Source organism: Carassius auratus, chromosome 17 (assembly GCF_003368295.1).
Source record: "Carassius auratus strain Wakin chromosome 17, ASM336829v1, whole genome shotgun sequence".
NCBI classification, from domain to species: Eukaryota; Metazoa; Chordata; class Actinopteri; order Cypriniformes; family Cyprinidae; genus Carassius; species Carassius auratus.
Window position 1 is genome coordinate 17,301,915 of NC_039259.1, and position 22,783 is coordinate 17,324,697.

A 22,783-nucleotide genomic window follows, 5' to 3' on the forward strand; every position below is an offset into this window, starting at 1 on the left:
TGTTAACATTTAGACTTACACTTAATAATTAAAAATTAACCAGTCATATCATGTTCATCTTGTCATAAACATGAGGAGATTAAGGCATAAAAGGAGAATTCAAAGAAGAAGAAAAAGAGAATATGAGAGAGGTGAGATTTAATGAAACAGACTGATTGAGCACTTAAAATAAAATAAAATCATCTCGTAAGCAAAAAATACTGACGTACAGAGCAAATCTCAGCTAGTCTCTGGCTACAGGAAGAACACTGTGCAAAATGCTTCATAATTAATGTTTTAAAAGAGGTTTGTCCAAGTGTGCAACCCTCAAATGATAACTAACAGTCTAATGGAGGGGCTAATATCCAGTTCAGGTGGGATTCATGAGTGTGTTTTACTACATATGAGAGCATTTAATCTGCAATTTATGCCTTCTGTGTTCCTAACACACGGCACACTCACATTTACATGATTTCCTGTCATCACAGTTTTGTATTCATAGTTCCTCAAAATAAACGTTGCAACATCCCAACAGTCTTTTTCTACTTCTTAGCTGCACGACTTCTGTAGTGTTTATGGGCCTCAATGATCTCTGAAACGACGGAGGGGTCGTCCAGTGTGGAGACGTCCCCCAGGTTGCTCGTGTCCTGCATGGCGACCTTTCGCAAGATTCTCCTCATGATTTTTCCAGAGCGTGTTTTAGGAAGTCGCTTCACAACCTTTAAGAAGAGAGAAGAGATGAGCTCACAGAACAAAACAAATCTCCAACAGATCTGCACCGACAGTGATCATTCATAATACTTTTTTGTAAATGATAAAAGAATAATATAGATCAAGAGTTTACAATGTAGAACAAGGATCAATAAAACAAAGTCAATGATTTTACCAGGAAATGATCTGGGACAGCATATTTAGCTATTTTGGTAGCCACTAGGTGTCTCAGGTCTTCCACAACAGCACGCTGGTTGTCAGTAGCAGATTCTTTTAAAACCACAAACGCAAATGGAACTGTTGAAATAGAAACACAGGAAAAGAAAGTGAGAGACATATAAACATTTGGCAAAGTTAAAGATGAATGACTGATTTTGTGACACTCAATTATGCCTTTATTATTTGACGTTGTTTCCACAATGATCAAGGGTGTTGTAAAGCACACACTGGAAGGGGTCGAAATGTCTCTGGTTGCTGGGCGGGTTCCAGATGGCTCAAGAGTGAAAAAGGAGAGATGAAAAACAAATTGAGGGCTTGTCAGGGGTCTTACCTTCTCCTTTGATCTCATGGGGAACTCCGATCACTGCGGTCTCAGGAACATCTGGATGTTCATCCTGATAACAGAGAAATGCACACATTCAGCCAAAAGTTTGATTCTACACTACCATTCAACAGTGTGTGGTCAGAAAGACATTTTCATTTTATAATTTACTTTTAAGTCATTTATTCCTCGGATGCAAAGCTGATTTTGCAGAAATTAATTTTCCAGTGATCTTTTTTTTTTATTATATTTTTTTTTTTGTGACATTCAGCCAAGTATGGTGACCCATACTCAGAATACGTGCTCTGCATTTTACCCATCCAAAGTGCACACACACAGAGCAGTGAACACACACACACTGTGAACACACAACCGGAGCAGTGCGGCACACGGGGAGCAGTTGGGGGTTCAATGCCTTGCTCAAGGGCACCTCAGTCGTGGTATTGCCCGCCTGAGATTCGAGTCAAACTCTGTAACCACTAGGCCACAACTTCCCCCCAAACATTAACAATATATTAAGAAATTAACATTTCTTATTATTATGAATGTAAAAAAAATGGTAGTGCTGCTTAATATTTTAGTTTATATCAATACTTGATAAATATAAAGTTTAAAAGAACAGCATCTATTTGAAATTAGTTCTCACAAATCGATTAATCCCATCTAAAATAAAAGTTTATTTACATAATATGTATGTGTATTGTGTATATTTATATGTATATATAAATACACACACACATACATGTATGTATATATTTAAGAAATACTTACATGTATAAAATATTGCATATATTTCTTAATATTGCTGTCAAATGATTAATCAAAATTAATCGCATCAAAAATAAGTTGTTTACATTATATGTGTGTACTGTGTGTCTTTGTCATTTAAATGTAAATACAAACACATACATGTATATATTTAAGAAATTTTGTTTATATATTAAATATATTTATATGTCAAATAAATTATATGAATATAAATGTTAAAAATTTTCAACATATACACTGTATGTGTGTGTATTTATGTAAATATAAACATACGCAGTACACAAAAACACACACACACATTCATACATAAAATATGTATACACATTTATATATATATATATATATATATATATATAGATAGATAGATACATAATCTAAACAAAATTAAAAATGCAAAACTTTTGTTTTTGCCCCCATTTTTCATGAGCTGTACTCAAAGATCTAAGACTTTTTCTATGTACACAAAAGGCCTATTTCTCTCAAATATTGTTTACAAATCTGTCTAAATCTGTGTTATCGAGCACTTCTCCTTTGCCGAGATAATCCATCCACATCACAGATGTGGCATACCAAGATGCTGATTAGACAGCAAGATTATTAGGCTGGCCACAATAAAAAGGGGAGGGGGGGGGGGTTACGATGACGGGGGTCTCACCAGTGCATCTTCTATCTCAGCTGTGCCCAGCCGATGCCCACTGATATTAATGACGTCATCCATGCGTCCTGTGATCTGGTAGTAACCGTCTTCAGTGCGGTACGCCCCATCACCCGTAAAATACTGACCTATGACAGATGTACACCTTAATAACAGCTTATACCTCTGATTGTTATCATGTTAACTTTTTATGAATCTACAACAAAATAAGGCATGTTAGAAAAATCCAAACTAATTTTTTTTACATTTTCAAAGTTAGAACTTGCTAACATTCTACTCATGCCCTCGCTTTGAAGTCAGAGTCAAAAAGAACAGCTGAATAATTCAACAAGTATCCAAACTTTTCTTTTTTCATAACTTTCATAGCAAGAAGGAGCTTCAAGAGCCTCTGGGGTATTGCTCACCTTGGTATGGTTTAAAATATGCATCCACAAATCTCTGGTGGTCTCCAAATATGGTTCTGGCCATTCCAGGCCAAGGCTGGCTGATGCACAGAGCTCCACTGACATCATTGCCTGTTATTAATTGTCCCTGTTGATGAAGCATAATTGATTATTCTACATAACTAAAAACATGTGCACTGAGAGGCCCTGTCTCTCCTGGGTTGATCTTAATAGGAGGGGGTGAAAATCTCCTAACAAAAGAGCGCCTCAGAGGAGCGTGGACATGCTCCAGCATGCATTATTACTCTTTTTTTCCAGATGCAGTAGAGAATTTTAGGGCTCAAAGTTCATCACTGTCTGTAACACAAAGCTTTCTTTAATCGAAGCAGAAGAGGCTGGACGCATGGATCCAGGCAGAGCCAGGCGGAGCAAAAGACAAATACAACCCATGTTTAGGTCTGATTCGGTCAGTCTGCTATGATCCAGAACGGCTGTTAACTACATTAGAAAAACTAAGAAGTGAAGAGCTAATTAGAACTAATTTGTCATAACTGACTTTGAATTACACAATTTGACTTTGTTTCACAACTTTATATATCATACTTGGACGTTATATATAACAACTGTGACTTTATTTGTCATAACTGACATTTTACAGTGTGAGTTTGCATTTTATTTTATTTCTTGCAAATGGAGCTTTTTAAGATTAATTTCTTATAACTGCAGCTTTATTTCTCACAACTCACATCCAGTAATTGTGACTTTATTTCACAGCTGTAACTTTTTATTTCAGATGACTATATCTCATGGTTGTGCTTTCATTTCTAATACTTATGACTTTTATTTTACAATTGTAACTTTATTTCAGGTTATAACTATATTTTACAATGGCAGTTTTATTTGCCTCAATTCAGAATTTTTATTTCACAATTTTAACTTTATATTTTAGATTATTATGATATCTCACAATTATGAATTTATCTCACAACTGCTACTTTATTTCTAGAGATTTTCACTTTAGATCACACAATGTAATTTCATACCTGACAGTTTTGACTTTTTGTGTGGACACGTTCCTATATTACTGTGTAATTGAAGAATTTAACCAGCTATAAATGCACCCCAAGTTACTTAAAAACAAGTGACCAAGCAGTGAGTCAGGACACAACTAAACAAGCATTGATCACCTTCTCCCCAAATAGTGCCGGCTGGATCCCAAAAAAGGGTCTCATAGCCATAGCAGGCCGGATCTCTGCTCCCGGTTCAGCTGGGAGTGGAGCGATACACACTCCACCAGTTTCTGAAGAGAGATAAGCTGGTGAATTATCTTATTATTTCAGAATAACATCACAGGTGGTGTAAATCATCCTATCAGTGCTGCCAGTCTAAGGATATATACAGACTATACACAGACAAGAAAAGATGCAGCAATTGACAGTTGTTTAAAGTGCATTTTACCTGTCTGCCACCATGTGTCCACCAGAGGGCACCGTCCATCCCCAACCACTTTATGGAACCATTCCCATGCCTCGTGATTAATGGGTTCTCCAACTGCCAACAGATCGCACATTCACATGGTCATTACAGACAAATGCACTGACCAAAACAATGCACTTAAAAACTTGTCTCTACATTTATATGATTGAGTGACTTGACAATTCAAGGAAATCTTAGCACTGTCTTTTCAAGTGGAACTGACAGGTACTAAAGAGACTGGCTGCGCATACAATCTAGTGTCCTTGATGTTTGGCACAAAGTTAGATTATCCATTGTTGATCTCAAAGGCTGTGACTAGACTCATTAAAAATCATCCAGAGCGAGCAGGCTAAATTTTAACTGAAGCCGGACTCTCTCCCTTGCAGAGCTGAGTATACCAGGGTGGCGGAAGTACATTTTTTGGGCTGCTAACACAAAGGTCTTCGGTTCAAACTCTGAAAAGGGTGACCCGTACACTTAAGAGCTGATTAGTTCCCCTTCCCCATTGTGACCTTATAATGCACTTATCCCTCTTGAGACAGAGTCCCCAGGAAGCAACCCATGTTTAAGTTGCTAAAAAGGCACACAGACTTTCGCAAACATTTGATAAAATTCAAACTGAAGCAATGTATTTGATAACAGGTCAGTTGTTTTGTTTAGTTTGATGTTTGTAAAAACTAAGGATACTGACAAGTAATAAAGTAGATTATTGTAGACAAAACGGAAATGTTTAGCTTGTGGTTGTAATGACAAATGTATCTTTTACTCACCAAGCCTGCATTTATTTGATCGAAAATGTGAAATATTACAATTTAAACAAACATAAATAACAATTTCAAAATCTCTGTAGTCTCACCAGATGCGAGTGTCTTCAGTGATGACCTGTCATATTTCTTCACCCAGTTTTCCTCATATTTCAGAAGTAATCTGATGGCAGTAGGAGCTCCATAAAACTGATTTATTCTTAACCTCTGAACTGTCTCCCAGTAACGACCTAGAAACAGTCACAAAACATATTCCAAAAGTTAAGACAAAGATAATGAAGAGTCTGATTTACAACCAGAGATGGCACTCGAACAGAAGGTCTAAAACTAAAACAAAACCACAAAAACAGTTTTAAAACATAAACAGTAACATATGACTACAACCGTTACACAGAAACATTTCCTAATTGATACCAGCTTTTGAAAACCAGGTTTTATTAAAGGGACATCAGAGGAAACGTTTCTTGCAAGGGGTCACAGTGTAAAGAGCACGCTGCTTTACGGCCACTCACGAATGATCATTTCCATTAAAATGCACTCATAAAGGCAGATAAGACTCGATATGCAGGTTAATGTGTCACATGATTTTATCTGAGGATTGAACAAAAGCAGTTCATTCACTGGCTGGGAGGGACAGTAACACTATCTGACACGATCTAGAGGGGTCATCCCCATGACCGACACAACTACTTAACTTCAAGACTGAATAGCTGTGTTGTTCACACTGCATGCAAATGTGGCCCAAATCCGTTTCTTTATTTTGTGTCTCAGATCTGTTTTTGTCATGACAGTATGAACAGCACAAACAGCGTGGAATCTGATCTTTTCAATTCTGATCTTTTCCACTTCCGCATGTGGTGCTAAATCTGATACAAGTCAGATGTTTTCGAATGCGACCACAGTGTGAAAGGTCATGTCGGAATCCATGTGACTTTTACGTCGTTCTAGATGGACATTCATCATAATTCCACGCTTACGGGAGTCACTTCAAAGATTTTACACACCCAAAGTTATCAAGACAGTTACAAAAGTTAGTCAGTGGAAGTACAGTGAACCAACTTCGTAGGTTGACTCGACCCCACTGAAGCAATGTTTACCTCCCTGAACATGATTGGGTTAGTTTTGGACTAGTTTTGAGAAACAAATGGGCAGATTTTGTGGTGATAACCTGGAAACCCTGTTCGTATCAATCTTTTGCGCATGCGGGTCAGTTCAGAACCATGATCTGTTTACACTGGAAATCTAATATTGGCTACATTTATGACAACAATATGAACAGCTATAGAAAAAAATTGGATCTGAGAAAAAAATCGGAATTGAGCACTTAAGGGCTCGCAGTGTGAACGTGAACAGGATGTGATGCATTTAAATTTTTTTGTATTTTTCATTTCTTTACATTTAATTAAATAGTTTTTGTTGTCTGCAGATAAGCTGCAATGCTTCGGCAAATAAGAATGCAAATGATTTAATATGGCGATAAATGTTTATCATGCCGTGTGTGAAGTATATTTACTATACATGGTTGATTAGTATTGATCATTTCTCTTGATATTCACCTGGATTGGGGTAAACAGGTGTGCTCTCAAATAGAACAGACGTGGCTCCGTTACACAGGGGTCCGTACACCACATAACTGTGACCCGTAATCCAACCGATGTCAGCAACACAGCCAAACACATCTCCAGGTCTGTAGTCGAACACATACTGCAACAACAGACAAATCATACGGCTATAAATCATAATATAATATATATATATATATATATATATATATATATCAGTCAAAAGACTGGAACGCATCTTTGAAAGAATGACTAGATTTGATCGATTTGACTGTGAAAATAGGAATACTGTGCAATATTATTACCATTTAACATTTTTAATAACCAAACCAGCATATTAGAATGAGCTGTGTGTGTGATCAGAGAAGCACAGAAGCACACCTGATGTGTGAGGGAAGCATAGAGCAGGTAACCGGCCTGTGTGTGCACGATGCCCTTGGGTTTACCCGTGCTGCCTGAGGTATACAGCATGAACAGCATCTCCTCGCTGTCCATGGGCTCTGGAGCACACACTGGAGACTGTCCCCCCATCACCTGACACAGACAGATAAATGTACACTGCATTATATTTACATTATCAGCACCATATATTATTTTTTATTGTGTATTTCTGTATAACTTGCAAATACTATATAGGCTACAAAGCAATCATACTAATGAAGTAATTTGCAACTGAAAAACTGAGTGAAAGAAAAATTCTCGTTGCATGAAATTAATCATCAAATCATGCATACTAATAGAATACATTTGAACTACTTTTTAAGCCATTTTAATCATTCGGTTAAAATGCAAAGTCGATATGACAGAGGATCTATTTGATATGGATGATGCACAGAACAGGAAAAGCAACTTGCCACACTCTCACATGCAGCTGTGGCTGTACAGGTGCAGGAATTAGCTTTGGTGTTCTTCAGAAATGAATTCATAATCACTCAAATACAATATAGATTCAACAGACACCTGGATATATAATAGGAGCTTCTGTTCAGTCACTGTCCATTTTCAGGCTTCCAAGCAGGAATAAAAAGGGTTAACTTGTGGTTATTCACTTCATTGTTGTTTTCTTTTATTTATCTGTTGTGTAACTTAATAATCTAAAAAACAATCTATGTGTAGTCTAAATTGATTATCCGCTTGTTTTTCCACTGTTAATGTTGAAGACTAATGTGTTTTTTGCAAATAATGAGATTATTCTGCAACCAAAACATTAATCTTAAAACATACCTCTAAAGCCCATTTTAACAGCATATGGAGAGTCTACTGAGGCCCAAATGAGCTTTTTTGCACAGCCATTTTTTTGTTTGTTCATTTTATCACATGCAATCTAGTATTTCCTTGAACTGTCTTTACAAATAGAACAGTGCCAAACTGTCCAACATGAAACCACTACGACCAATTCTAAGGAAATTCCAGCCCTTGTACAGAGTGGGAGACCATCACTATAGAGACAGGCAAACACAGGCAATTCTGGCAAAACAAAACAAGGTGGGCTGTGAACTATGCAACTCCTCAAAGATGAACTAGAAACTAGATACAGTACTCCTAGTTTTGTGTCCTACTTAGGCAAAAATTAGGGACACGTTCCTTCTCCACTTCACAAACCATTTCAAAGCTTTGCAAAAACCCTGTTTCTGATAGATGAAGCATTACAAAGTGTATACCTATCAGAAAGTGGCTTGCTGCACTAATATAAAATACTTGAAAACAGCTGATGATTAGGCAAATGTAAATGCTTTTAATATCCTACTTATTCTCCTTTGTTGCAGATCATCCTCAATTGCCGGTCTTGGCAGAGGTCTATAAAACCCAAATAATAATAATAACAATGTAAATGTTCGAATTTGGCTTTCTAATCTGTGCACTGCAGACGGTCATTGTTGTGTGGTTTACCTCATCTAGTGAAATGTCTAGTTTGCCCATTGGCACGCTATTGTTAGTTCTCTTGGCCACAAACACATGCCGGACAGATGGACAGCTCTTCACTGCTTTATCCACCGTGGACTTCAGATCGAAGATACGGCCGCCCCTCACACCTTGGTTGCATGTGATGACAAACTTGCACTGGGCTGTGAGAATGGAAGAGAGAGAAAAAAATTAAAATAGACACTAACCAGACAATGTACAATATACCACTCAGAGCTAAATTTAGACATGATGGCTCTGCATGTGTAAACATTCTAGGTCATTTTTAAAGAATGCATTTGATAAGTCCCTTATTTCAGGAAACCTGTCTCAACTGAACCACTGTCACAGGATGTTTCTTGTTCATAATAGGATCAGAAAGAAACATCTGCTCAGTGTCTGCTGTATTAAATAAGATAAAGAGAACAAACGCCCTCTGAAACTTATCTCTGTCCAGAGCATCATGCACACACGCATATCCCAAAATGCAGGGTTTCTGTTGAGGTAGCTAGTTTTACCTAATTTAGTTTGTATAAAACACAACATGGAAACACACTTGACTCTTGTCGAGCTCAGCATTCCTGATAAAGTATACAAGAACTTTATTAGAACTGAATAACCAGCAGAGGACTTTAAACTTTTAGTTACGACTAATAGTCAACAAGAAACTAAACTGACCAGTGAACATATTTACTTTTTAAATACAATTTTAATGTGCTTTTAATTGTGTCATAAATAGTCGTCATCTTTTACCAAACTATAATAACTTGCTCTGCCACTGAAGTGACTTGACTGACATCACCCTTAAATTTCTATAGAAATCTATATAAATACAGTTAAAACAGTAAAATTGTGAAATATAGTAGTCAACATTTAAAATGAATCAAAAAAGTTAAACAAAGTTGCCCACATTTTGGACTAAGGTTTTGATCCTGGTAACTAGTGTATTATTACCATTAAAAAAAAACTTATATTTTAATATATTTTAAAATGTATTAGTCTTCAGTGTTGCATGATATTTCTTTCTGTCAAGAAAAAAACTTTTGAAAAGTATTCATATAAGCTAAACTAATTCTACAGAAACCTATGTTTATTTCTATAAAAAACACTTTTAATCAATTATTTAAAATTGCATAAACACTACATTTCTGTAATTAAATATCCTCCTAAAATGTGTTGTGAATGTGCCATTTCATGTTTCCTTTAAATAGACCAGAAATGAAAGCAACTGACCCTTTGCTGATAAGGCCCACCCTAAACCGTTACTGACCAATTACTGACCATTTTCTCAAACAAGGTTCTGCTAATTTCTGACGTCTGTATTTTTAGATGGCTTCAAACACAATTTTACAAATATTATTTAAAAAAAACAAATGAATAAAAGTATGTTCTTGCTATATAACTTTTAATAGTGGGGGCCCTGAAGAATATAAGCAGTGTAACTGACCACTCTAGTTAAAAACTGCTGAGACCAACAGTTCACTGCTTTATGACAAAAGAGCATTATTTTACTCACCATCCTGAATTCTGCCAGCAAGAGCCTCTGAGCTGAACCCTGCAAACACCACAGTGTGTACGGCACCGACACGGGCACAGGCCAACATGGCTGCTACTGCCATAGGAGACACAGGCATGTAGATGGCCACCCGCTCTCCCTTCTGGATGCCATAACTCTTTAAAGTGTTGGCAAGGCGACAGGTCATCTCCAGAAGCTCCCTGAGATATGAATGTTTTACAGATATAAACATACAGCTGAGTAACAGAAGCAGTCATGCAGGTGGGATTAATGCATTTCATTTCAAGTGATTCAAGTGTGCAATTGAAGCAAACGGTCACAGAAACACTGAGGTCATATGGTCATAATGCACCAAACTGGCATTTATAGGGTGAAATTGAATATTGTATTTATGCTATAATAAAGTGCAGGCAAGTTTTTGTTGGCCTAGTGAACATATTATCATGCCAGATTGCGTCTGAGGAAACAGTTTGCCTCAACTTAGATTCAAAGGCTCATGGATGAGAAACAGACACATCTGAGAAGGCCCTATTGTCAGGCCTCCTCCATATGCTTGTGAGATCACAGCATAACACTTTCACTTTCATACTAATGCGCATCGACGTATTTTAACTTCCTGTTCACCCGTGGAAGCAGTAACGCGACGTGTGCATGTACGCTGCTAAGGGTGTCGTCCTTTACACACATGACTAAATCTGCAATCTGTCTGCTTCTTCACCATACACCCTCAAATGATTCCTATCTGATCTTGAACAAGAGATACTGGGAAACTAATCTTCTTCAATAAAAGATGAGAAATAGCTCATTTTCAAGGTTCAGTGTGCAGGCTAGATTAGGGGAAACGGGCTGCTGACTCTCGTGTTTTGGTAACAGTGCAGGCAGTAGATCCTGTAAATATTTAGCCTACTGTTAACAGCAGTGATCTGAACCGCAGCCAGGAATATTCCATCTTTATTTCAAGCACTAGAGAGCAGGGAGACGCACATTCCATCACAGGACCCTCAAGATCTGCCTTTGTTCTCCGTAAGAAAGTGCATGTGGAGGAATTCACCCTAAACTGCAGTAGCATGCTCTCATATTACATGGTAACCGTGTCAATCCCAGCACGGCCAGGATTAAAAATAAATACATACAACATCTATACTAAAAATAAATGCATACAACTGAATATATACTATAAATACTAAAATATAACTGCTAACTACTACTATTATTGGCAATGGCAATAAGTTTGTAATCAATAGGCAGTAGTGACTAATTCATTGGCAGTCACTATTGGAATGAATTCTGTACAGGCAGATCCAAAATAAGTAATCATAAAAGTAGATACTGGTTAGTTTAAAGAGACATCTGTTAAAAGTTAAAACTGCTTGCTGTGAGTTGAAAATGTAGGCTACTGGGGGTGGGGTAAAGAGCCATATGTGAATTTCTCAGGAGCTAATGTACCTGTATGTGATCCTTTCTTCTGTGCCAGGTTCATCTTTCTCCCAAATCAAGGCCACTCTGTCTGGATCCTTTGCCACGTGTACATCCAAACAGTTCACTGTCAATCATTGTAAGAGAAAAGTACTATGCTTACTGTTGTCAATAAAGAAAGATTTTCTTTATGCATTTATAAAGTAGCATGTGATAATGTTAGTGTAAGTTAAATACACTCGTAACTTTGTGTTCTAATGGATATCGTTTATAAAGCATATTGGCAAGTTTATCAACAATATATTAGTGAAGAAAGGTTTGACACTCACCAGAGACGTTCAGTTGCCCTCCAAGAAACCAGTTGATTTTTCCGCTTGAGAGATCGCAGTCTGTCACTTGATCGAAAAGTTTAGTCCATGTCAGCCTTTCCCTGGCGATGGATCCCCAGAAAGTTTCTGGGTCTCTAACTGACAGTTCATATAAATCTGCATAGGTCTTTCCAGCGAGATGCGAGCTGAGGTCGGCTTGAGCCGCGCTGATGCTGCTGCTGCTGGACAGAGACCTCACGTGACACCGTGAGACCAACACAACACTTTTGCGCAAACATTTCGTGTTCATAAAGATAACATTTCTCCTGACCAAAGAATTCAGCAAACTTATGCTCACACATCCAGCCATTATTACACTCAGTCTCTGGAGCGAAGTTTGCGCAAGTTTCCTCAGTCCGTGATTATTCCTCAGAAGAGAGAGAGAGGGAGGAGGAAACTTGTTGACCAAGTGCTAGCATGAAGAAAAGCTCACTACAAACCGCCCCCAAAAGAAGCTTCATTAGGACAAACCATGTCATTGATCATACGAACTTTGGATTTCACAATCGATTTCAACGCTGGAATTTCCTTTATTGATAGTGAAGTTACATGAAATTGGATTGCACGGTCGTAGTGCACTTATTGCACAATCATCGGAAACTTTAAAGACTTTCACTGGTTTCACATCAAGACGCGTAAATGTGGTTCTGTTTACATATTCAAAACAGCCACATGCTGCACATCAGCACGTGAACCGTCTTTCCATCGCATGTTATAGTGATTAATTTATAAAGACGTTTGCATTAAACGGTTTCACTTTTAAGTTTCTAAAACTGGATCATAAATGCGACACGCTCTGGATGTCATCTCCTACCCCAAACTATTGCTGCCCCCTAGTGGAGGTCTGGAGGAGGGGCAGTTCAGATAGATAGATAGATAGATAGATAGATAGATAGATAGATAGATAGATAGATAGATAGATAGATAGATAGATAGATAGATAGATAGATAGATAGATAGATAGATAGATAGATCTCCTGGATCAAACGCAGCCCTAGAAATTGGTAATCTAATGTGCTTCTCTCTCACACACTCTATCTGTGTGTGTGTTTGTGTGTGTGTGTGTGTGTGTGTGTGTGTGTGTGTGTGTGTGTGTGTGTGTGTGTGTGTGTGTGTGTGGCAATAAGCTGCATTGCACCATAGACTTTAGTTCCCTACACACATCTTCAGGAAGTCTCTGTCCTTTTGGGCCCCTCTGCAGAATTTGTAACAGTTTGTACCGAGAGATGATGTGTATTTGAATGTGTGTTTTATTTATTGGTTTCCCCTTTTCACCAGTAAATAATTATTATCTCACTGTGGACGTTTTGTTTACATTTATTCCTAACCTAAGATAACCTTTTCTGAACTAGTTATACACTGCATTGTATTGATTCATTGTTCATAAAACGTCCAGCGTAACGAGAAGTGAAGGTATTTGTGATGATCAATTATAAAGCTACAGTTTACCGTAATTTGCAGCAAAATCCCTGCCTACAGTAATGAAGGGACTCATGGGGTTAAAATACTGTGATAGGACGTAATGGTCAGGATAGCCAATCAGGTTGTAGGGGCGTGACAAATCTCGGAAGCATAGGGCGGAGCTTCGCGGCAGTGTTTGGCTGGCACGAGAGTTTATCTGTTGGATTTTGTGAGTAACTGAAACAAATATGCAAATATTATAGTGTAGTAATTGTTGCAGTATGATAATGTAACGAGGAAGCTTGTGCAAAAAAAAAATATTTTCATATGTTTAAAGATGTGAATGACTGTTTGAGCAAATAAAAAAAACCTTGCACTTCACTTGCCGATTGAACTATTGAAATGTATTGCCATGAAAACAGACCACAGTCTCCTTGATGCATATATAATCGATAAATTCCTTGATACGTAATTAAGTATTTTGTAGAATGCGTTGTGAAATGGTGATAAAGTAATTCATAAAACGTATTATGTTTTATTCGTATTACAGAGAATGGCATATTTTTGAAATGTTAATATGTAAGTTTGATAATGCATGATCGTTATCTGTGAAACAGCTTTGGTAATATCCTCTGAAATACAGTTTAAGCTTACTTTTAGGCCAGTTTCTTTACTTATGCTGCTTAATTTTGGAAGTCTAGTTGTGTGCAGAACAGGAACATTCCAAATGACACCTGACCCATTACAGGTTTGAAGACTAACCAAGTAGTGTGTATCTTCTTAACTTGCAGATTCAGCTTTCATGACTCCACAATGGGAGCTGGTATCTCTCCCTCGATGGGAGATGATGGCATACTGGATTCTCTCCTTCTCCTCCCATCTCTATTCTTTCTACCAGTTGCACAGGTTTTCCAAAGGTGAGCTGCCGTCTGCCAAGAACAAAAAGAAAAAAAAGGAAAGGATCTCAGGGATCTTACATCTCAGCAATGGTTCAGTGGCAACATATTTAGTTATCAAAGGAAAACAGATTAAAATCCCAAACCTAATATACAATTAAAAGAAAAAGAACAAAATTGCAACAGAACATTAGACAACCACCACCCCACAAATTTGTCAGCTAGACATACAAACATATAGAATGTTATTAAATGAATATACCTGTTGAATCATTTATTTAGATGAAATTATCCAAAATGACTCTAAAATAATATTTGCTCCGTTTGTACGGCAAAAGGGCTACTGTGGTGTGTGTGTGTGTGGTGGGGGGGGTGTTTGTTCCTGTTGTGTTAACTGCTGACTCTAAGGGTTCTGAAAAGGTTGTGCTGTCATTTTGAGGGACGAGGGGATCTCTGGTCAGCAAAAGACACCACACAGCACCCATTTGATCTCTTTCAACCAAAACATGCCAGTCAAAAAAGCTTAAAAATAGAGCCTTTCCTCATGCACAGAGAAAACACTGCATACTGTAAATAATAACGTGCGTGAAATTGCTGATACATTTAAACCTAAATATTTTAGCTATAAGACAAACGATTTTTAAAGAACACCAACCAGCTGACTTTGTTACAGTAAATCAGAGTAATCATTTTCAATTAAGCTGAATTGAATGCTTAAGATATTAAGCAAAACATTAACTTTATATGTTTGTGAATAAATTTAAGGAAGTCAATCAGTCAGTGTTCTTAAACTTAATTCACAGGATCTACATCGTTTATTTTGTATCTTAAATATTGTATTTTGTGTCTTACTGCTTTTCATGTTGAAGACACTTTGTGAATCAATATACAAAATATGACTCTGGGTCAGTGTCACTTAAGATTTATGTCACAGCAAACATGCCCATGAGAAGACTTTTTGCAATCTGTGTGTTCTAAGACCGTGAAACCAACAGATGGCACTGTGGTCTTACTTCTATTTCCATGTACACTTTCATTTCCAGAAAAAAATTGTGCGTGTTTATGATAGTGTGAATAGATCTTTGCCTGCCAGTACACCCTGCAGGAAAACCGTCTGTCGAGGTGATGAGAGGTCCGTCCTGAGAAACTGGATGAAGAAAGAGATGTAGGGAGAGAGGGATGGAGAGAGAGAGGGGCGGGGTGGAGAAAACAATACCAGACTGACACTGCATTGCAGGGGAGAAAGGAGAGATTTAATGCATGTGTGTAAAGAATATGAATATGCTTCATCTAAAACTTCCAACTACAAGATCCAATTTCTGTAGAATTTTTTTTCACCCATTTTGCAACACATGCCTCGAAGAGGATTTGAAGGGATGGTTCACCTAAAAATAATAAAAGTTATTTCAAACCTGTATGACTTAATTCCTTCTATGGGAAACCAAGGAGAAGTTTAGCAGAATGTGTTAGTGCTGTATTCACTCTGACATTAAAAGTGGGTATTGACCAGGGGCTGTCAAGTTCACTTGAACTTTTATTGTAGCAACAACTTGGATGTTCTGCTAAACTTTCCCTTGAAAACATTACAATTTTGGAATGACAAAACACTACTTTTTGGATGAACTATCTCTTTACATGAAGTTGTGCTTTGAAACTTTAACATCCCATAGAGTCCGTATTAGTGGAGAATGAAGTGGATGTTGAATAAACACAATTCTGATTCTAGTAATCCAAAATAGTCCTGTGTGTGGACTTTGTTTACCTCCCGAATAGTATGAGAGAAATGTGTGTCCTGTGTGTGATTGACAGAGCATGAGGTCAGCCTGGACAGAGAGGTGCAGCTGGAGAGAGGATTCCTTATATGGGGATTCAAGAAGGTGAGAGAACACATGATAATTATATTAGTGACTTTAATCAGGGTGACACATGTGGCTGATGCACCCCACCAAGCCCAATTTCCTGTTTCCCGCTCAATCAAGTTCCTTTTATACAGACATGCAAAACGGACACACTTTATGTGTGTCTGTGTTTGTATACATGTGTGTTTCTGTCTGTGTCTGTTTTAGGACCCTACAGATTTTGAGTGGAGTTTTTGGAATGAGTGGGCATGGCAATCTCTTTTGTGGTCTTTGATTGGCCATGCTGTGGTCTCTAGATTGGCAGATAATTTTTTGCCTCAGGTAAGTTTAATTCAGAACAAATGTACTCATCTGATGTTTGCATGTTCCATAATTTTTCCTTGTGCATGTGTGTTTCAGTTCCGACTGGCAGTCATAACGGTGTATGGCTTCCTCTCAGCTGGGTGGCTTCTCGGCGTGCGAGGCTTGAGTGTCTTGATGTTGCATCTGAGCATCTCATTGGTGGTTGCTCAGCTACGTAGCCCCATCCTCTCATGGTTTTGCTCCCTCCTGCTACTCTCCACACTCAATATCACTGCCCTCCAGGATTTACAGGTGTGTGTTAGTAATAGCTGTAAACCATATATGTGAGGCGCCAAATTTTCTCCTCATCTAAAGCTGCTAAAAGTGTCCAATTTAAAGGGATTGTTCACCCAAAAATGAAAGGCTGTCCTCATTTACTCACTTTCACGTAGTTCCAAGTCGTTATGGCTTTTTTTCTCTCTTTCTTGGAACACAAAAGGAGGTACTTTAATGATGTGCTGGTTGCTTTTTCTTCCATGAAACCATATCAAGAATAATGTCTAGATCTTTCAAGCTTCAAAAAAGGATACAAAACCACATAAAAGTATCATAAATGACTTGTGCGCCATACTCAATATTCATGGGGGAAATAGCAGTGCCTGACTTGAACATATTTTTCAGTCAGTTGCTAAATTTAGTTTAAGTTTGAGCAATTTTGTTATGTTACTAAAATATTTCAAGTTTTTTAAATATATATATATATATTTTTATTTATTTCAGCTTTATTTCAAATAACAAAAACTGTTTTTAGTTGTTTTCAGTTTTAGTTAATAATTACAAAACAGGTTGATTTGCTTGTAAAAACCATTCTAAATGGTTCATGCACAAATCAAACTGAATCATTCAACTCAATTCTTAAGTTAAAATCTTCCTGGAGGTGAAGATTATTAGTGAATGACTTCAGTTTTGGTCAGTTTTTCACACAAATCTGTTGTATGGCTTCAAACGACTTGAAATATAGAACATGAATCACATTGTACAGTTTTTTGTTGTTTTTTTGTGCCCTTTATTGAACATTTAAAACTTAAGTTCCAATTTGTTGTAATTGCATGTAAAAGAGTGGCCAACACAGTCTTCAAAATATCTTCTTTTGTGTTCCTCAAAATAAATAAAGTAATACAGTTTTGGACCTTTATTACGTATTTACTTTAGAATTAAATGATTACAGAATTACTGTATTTGGTCAAACTACCTGCATCTCTTTCAAGCTATCTGTATTGATGGGGTGAGGTGTGACGGCGAAAGTAAGGGCTTTGTCCAGTTCAGGATCAGGAGTCTGTGCTTTCTCAGAGCACATCTGCAGAGCTCCGCAGAGAGAATGGAGATGAGACTGAAACAGGCCTGCATTAAGCGTCAGCATTGTCTTTACAAACACAGTGGCGTACACACTCAAACAGTCTCCCAAGCAAAATTCAAAGTCAAGCATTTGCATGCACAACATTGGTTATGTATTTCCTTTTTCCTATTTAGATGTCATACAGCTGACTCACAGAAGGTCTTGTTTTTTGTTTGTTTCTTTAAATGCTTAGTCACTTGACACAGTGAATGATTGATTGACAGCTGTCATTAGATATCCGTCTGAAGGGAAAAGCAACGAGATCAACAAGCTTGTGCCAATGGAGAGGAGGAAAGAGACTGAGGGAATATTGATCTGAGTGACAAATTAGTTTCCTTCTTGCCTTGAGTGTCTCCTTGATTAATTGTGACACAGGCCCAAAGCTTCCCCTCTTATTCAAACCTTCATTTAATTATTATTTATTACTCCGAAGCAGTCATTAACATACCCATCTGAAGAACAAACCACTGTAATTTAATCAATTGTGATCTTTATTCGCTTTTTAATGATCTCTTTTTTTTTCAGTACATCTGTTTACCTCAGCTACTTACGAGCTGTGAAAAACCCTCAGGAAGACAGCAGAATACCCATGCAGCCAGCGCAGAGATCGCCATAATGACATACAAAGAACGCTTTTCATATTTCACAATGCTACCCTGTCATTTGGTGTACTGTAATTTTGAGGCGGTTATAGCTTTATTTTTGAGTGGCGATAATGAGTTTTGAAAGTGGCTGCTGCTGTGTCTCCTGGCTAGATGCCAGCTGTCATCTTCTGAGCATGCCCAGTAGATCATATTAGTTTAGTTTCGCGTGGAAGCTGCTCTGAGGTGGGAGTATCCTGGGAAGCTGTGGTTTACAGCAGTTGTTCATCCCTTACACAGTAGGCTTGTAAACATTAGTCAGTCTAATATTACGGAGATGCTATTGCCCTATTTATGAAATACAAAGGACTAGTTAGACACGTTCGGATCCTTGAGTTACACTTAAAATCTCAGAGTGACATTGTATTGTATACAATATAGCAAACTAAGTTTTAACTGGTCCCAAGCTTGATCTTTGAAGCTTCACAAAGTATGCAAAACCACTGTAAAATCTTATGACTCATTCATGAGGGAATCAGCAATACCTGTCTTGAACGAATTGTTCTTTTGAATCAAATCTTTCTCAGTTGATTCAAGTGATATTTTGGTATTGTTTATGTACTATTACAATATCTTAAATGTGTCAAACAATGCTGCATTTTGAAGAATATTAGCATCATTTTATAATTTCCGAAAAGCTTGAAGAGTACGACTATATAATAGAGTGTAACGTACAAAAAGAGAGAGAGAAAAGAAAATCCAATAAGCTGTCTCACTGATGGCATTTCCCACCAAAATTGGAAAAAACAAAGGCCCACAGAGCCAATAAAATAAGCTGTAATCCTGAATATACTAAATGTATTTTTATTTGGGTGTTTTGGCAGAAATGTATTGAGGGACTGAATATATCAGGCCACTCTTTTTTTTTTTTTGTCATCAGGCTGTGCCTTCTGCCTGTGAATTTTATTTTTTTAATATATGAATTTTGTAGATTGTGGTCCTGCTTCATCAGTTCTGACAAGATTGTCTTCCTTTTTGTTTTTGACACCCGTGGCAACTCTATCTGACATAATAATAAAGTAAACTTATTGAATAAAAAAAATAAAAAAACAAGGTCTTCCTGCTGAGGCAATCCATGTACACCCAATAGCATCAATTTACTTGTCTTATGATTCGGTTTAGATTTACATCCACTGATGTGTGGTTTGCTGATTAGTTTGTGTATTTTATCGTTTTTTTCCCTCTGTTTTTATTGGTCTCTAGCGTGGTTTGTACACTTCTGAAGACCAGTACTACCTCTTGCTCTTTAGTACTGCTGTTTGTAGCTTGCGCTGCATTAGCTTCAGTCTGGAGCTGTGCTGGCACCCACTGCAGGCCGGAGGACCAAACCACTGCTCCCATCTAGAGGAAAAACGACTGAAAACTCTGATTTTTCAGTTCTACAAGCTCACTGCCTACTGTTTCTATCACCCCCTGTTTTACAATGGACCTATTGTGACCTACAGAGACTTCAGTGAACAGGTAGAAGAAAATGAGATTCATAAAAGGCCGCAAGGTCTGTGCGTTATCCAGATTTACTGTGAATGTCTTTCTCTGTCTCTGCAGATAGAGAGGCCAGTGTGTAAAGTCTCTGTGGTGTACGTGCTGAGTGGAATACTGCGTGTGTGTGTCTGGTGGTGTTTAGCCGAATTCATGATCCACTTCATGTACATGCACGCCATCCAGAGCAACGAAACCTACCTGGAGATGCTGCCGCCCTGGGCACTGGGTACGTTTCTGGCTGCCTATGAATCCATGGACTTTCACCATAGTATATATTGAATTTGATGAAGAATGTCTCAACAGACTTTAGGAATGCAAGTGTGTGCATTTATGCATTTCAAGACATACTGCATCTGCCATGTTGGTGTTTTTTTCAGAATTTTACTTTTTTTTTTTTTTGACATACTTCTGTTTGCATACTGTGAAGCAGGGAAGTCTTTCAAAATAGATACAGTCTGTCCTGGTATAACTGGTGTTATTTTGGGTGCTAAAGTGTTTATTATCTTGCACAGATGTTCACAACGAACCCCCCAACACACACACACACACACACACTCACAGTTTCAGCCGTGAGCAGCATCTTAACCTCCACACTTGCTGTCTATTGATCTGTAGAAGTTGCTGATTCGTGCTGCCTGAACTTTGATTCAAAATCACAGACTCTGCAAGAGAGAGCGGTGTAGAGAGGGTCTATACAGCAAGAACGTCAAGTCATTATCGCCACTTTGTACCTGTTTTGTACAGAAAGGGCTCGCAGAAATTCTGTCCTATTTTTTTTTACAGGCTTTTAGCTCTTGTACCAGTGGGATATGGGAAAGACAGATGCTGTTCTCAATTTCCACCGACACACAGAAAGAGAGAAGCGAAGAGGGAGAGATGTCTAGAGAGGATGAGGATGATCAAACTAAATTATGGAACAGTTCGGAATAAAATTGAAATCTGATATAAATCATCAAATCTGTGGTTCTTCTCGGCTAGAATGAGATGAAGCGATGAAATGAGCTTGACTTAAACTTCACGGCCCAAACTGTGGCACCTGATGTGACCAAACAGCTCTGTCATTTTAGATGTTTAAAGGGCAAATGTCAATGTGAACCGCTTTACTTTTTAATGTCATCTGACCACTCTCTCTTTTTCACATGCAGGTGGTTTGGCTCTTGCGTTGGTCCAGTTTTTTTACATAAAGTACCTGGTCTTGTTTGGAGCGGTGTCTCTGTTTGTCAGACTGGATGGACTGGAGCCGCCAAAGTTACCACGCTGTGTCAGCATCATGTACAGCTTCACTGGGATGTGGAGGTAAATAAACACACACTTCTGTGTTCTGTCAAACCTCAAAAAGACTTTATAGAGCTGGACTGGATTGATTTTGAAGCGATTCAGTCATCTCCTGCAATATGTCTGTGTACCAGCAAGGGGCAGAGCTGCACTGGATTCACTGTAATTGATTGAAGCCGCAAAACGATTGGCACAATGGTATAAGACTCACTTACATCCATCTACAAGCACATTATAGCAGCATAACAAGATCCATGCTTGTCACAAACATCTTGCCTCAAACGTATGGAATTGAGTGTTTGATTTCTCTGATGGAGTTTAGCGCTCTGATGTCTCATGAGATGATGTGGAACAGGCTCATACATGCAGGCTTCCTTCTAGACTATTGGATTTTACACTAAAGCTTGAAAGCTTGTTGAAGACGTGCGGCATTTCAACTTCAGTAGTCTGGAATGGTCTCCTTGGCAACCAACACCAGTCTGGAAACAGAAGTGTTTTAGATTTTCTGATATTTTTTTCTGTCTGATTTTTCATCACAGTATTCCCTTACTTTAATAAATCCATAGCGTCATGTGCAAAAGACTCAAATCTATTTAAATAATAATAATAATTAGTGGAATACTGTTAAAATGTTTTTTTGTTATTATTATTGTTGAATGCTGCACCAAGGCCGCATGTATTTGTTCATAAATACAGTTAAAGCATTTAATATTGTGAAACATTACTATGATTTAACTTTTTTCTGTTTGAATATATTTTTTTATATACATGATTCTTCGGAAATCATTTTGATGTGCAGATTTGCTGCTCAAAAACATTTATTATTATAAATGTAAACATTTAGGCTGCTTACTATTTATTATTATTTTTTATTTTTTTTTATGGAAACCATGATACTTTTTGCAGTGTAGCTTTTATCATTTTAATGCATGCCTGTGGAATAAAATAATTAATAATAAAATAATTTTACTGACCCCAAACTTTTGAATGGTAGATTATTTATTATATGTTGTGTTTACAATAGTTTTGTACTACAATATTAACCACCACTGCAAAAAACTAAACAAATTAAATATCATGACAGAAAAATTCTGAAAGTGTAATAAACAATTTGAAGGAGTTTCATTAATTTATCATTTGTTTTACAAGAAAAAAACGACTATCTTTAATAACTTAACAAACAATATTCCCTAATAGTTTTTGTAAGTATCTACTTCATTAAGCCAATGATTGTCAGTTAAATTTCATAACCCATCATCATGAAGATCGAGTGACACTATCTTCTGTTTCCTGTGTGACCGTGCATGTTTTGTGTATATCAGCAGATCTGCGCTGCAGACAGCTGCTGAAGCTCTGAGAGCCGGAAAGGTTAAACACCAGTGTGTCTGTGTCTGAGTGGTGTTGAAGGTGATGGCGTTTAGAGTGTGATAAATGGGAGCTGTAAGGGAACAGACGTATGCCGGAGACTTTAGCAGGACCTGCTGTAAGACCCCGTCTGGCTTCAATCCCA

General features: G+C 37.6%; 2 protein-coding genes across 3 annotated transcripts in view; one reads left to right on the top strand and one right to left on the bottom strand.

The window, feature by feature from the left end:
• Positions 1 to 126: 126 nt before the first annotated feature.
• Positions 127 to 12,475, bottom strand: acss1 (acyl-CoA synthetase short chain family member 1). Its single transcript, XM_026286107.1, has 14 exons — positions 12,003 to 12,475; positions 11,704 to 11,800; positions 10,258 to 10,457; positions 8,730 to 8,905; positions 7,221 to 7,373; positions 6,834 to 6,981; positions 5,370 to 5,507; positions 4,496 to 4,588; positions 4,225 to 4,337; positions 3,059 to 3,185; positions 2,655 to 2,782; positions 1,241 to 1,304; positions 866 to 987; positions 127 to 698 (listed from the first exon to the last, which is right to left on the bottom strand). Exons 1-14 carry the CDS (start codon positions 12,349 to 12,351, stop codon positions 522 to 524), a joined length of 2,085 nt encoding a protein of 694 aa, XP_026141892.1. The 5' UTR covers positions 12,352 to 12,475; the 3' UTR covers positions 127 to 521.
• Positions 12,476 to 13,511: 1,036 nt separating this feature from the next.
• The window catches only part of hhat (hedgehog acyltransferase), a 30,320-nt gene continuing 21,048 nt past the window's right edge, over positions 13,512 to 22,783 (top strand). The window contains exons 1-8 of one of the 2 annotated variants that reach the window (XM_026286108.1): positions 13,512 to 13,671; positions 14,234 to 14,359; positions 16,148 to 16,215; positions 16,405 to 16,518; positions 16,597 to 16,791; positions 19,720 to 19,977; positions 20,062 to 20,224; positions 21,144 to 21,294. In XM_026286108.1, the coding sequence (XP_026141893.1) occupies positions 14,245 to 14,359; positions 16,148 to 16,215; positions 16,405 to 16,518; positions 16,597 to 16,791; positions 19,720 to 19,977; positions 20,062 to 20,224; positions 21,144 to 21,294 (1,064 nt within the window). In that variant the 5' untranslated portion in view covers positions 13,512 to 13,671; positions 14,234 to 14,244. Of the gene's footprint in view, positions 13,672 to 14,233; positions 14,360 to 16,147; positions 16,216 to 16,404; positions 16,519 to 16,596; positions 16,792 to 19,719; positions 19,978 to 20,061; positions 20,225 to 21,143; positions 21,295 to 22,783 lie in introns of those variants that run through there. The other variant, XM_026286109.1, reaches the window with a different exon arrangement.

What these genes read in the sequence shown, in the direction of transcription:
- acss1 (XM_026286107.1), bottom strand. Translation starts at nt 12,351, where the DNA reads ATGGCTGGATGTGTGAGCATAAGTTTGCTGAATTCTTTGGTCAGGAGA. An exon ending in GAAGAAAGGATCACATACAG is followed by an intron (nt 10,458 to 11,703) that starts GTACATTAGCTC and finishes TTCATATCTCAG; the next exon opens with GGAGCTTCTGGAGATGACCT. An exon ending in CTGTCCCAGATCATTTCCTG is followed by an intron (nt 699 to 865) that starts GTAAAATCATTG and finishes CTCTTCTTAAAG; the next exon opens with GTTGTGAAGCGACTTCCTAA.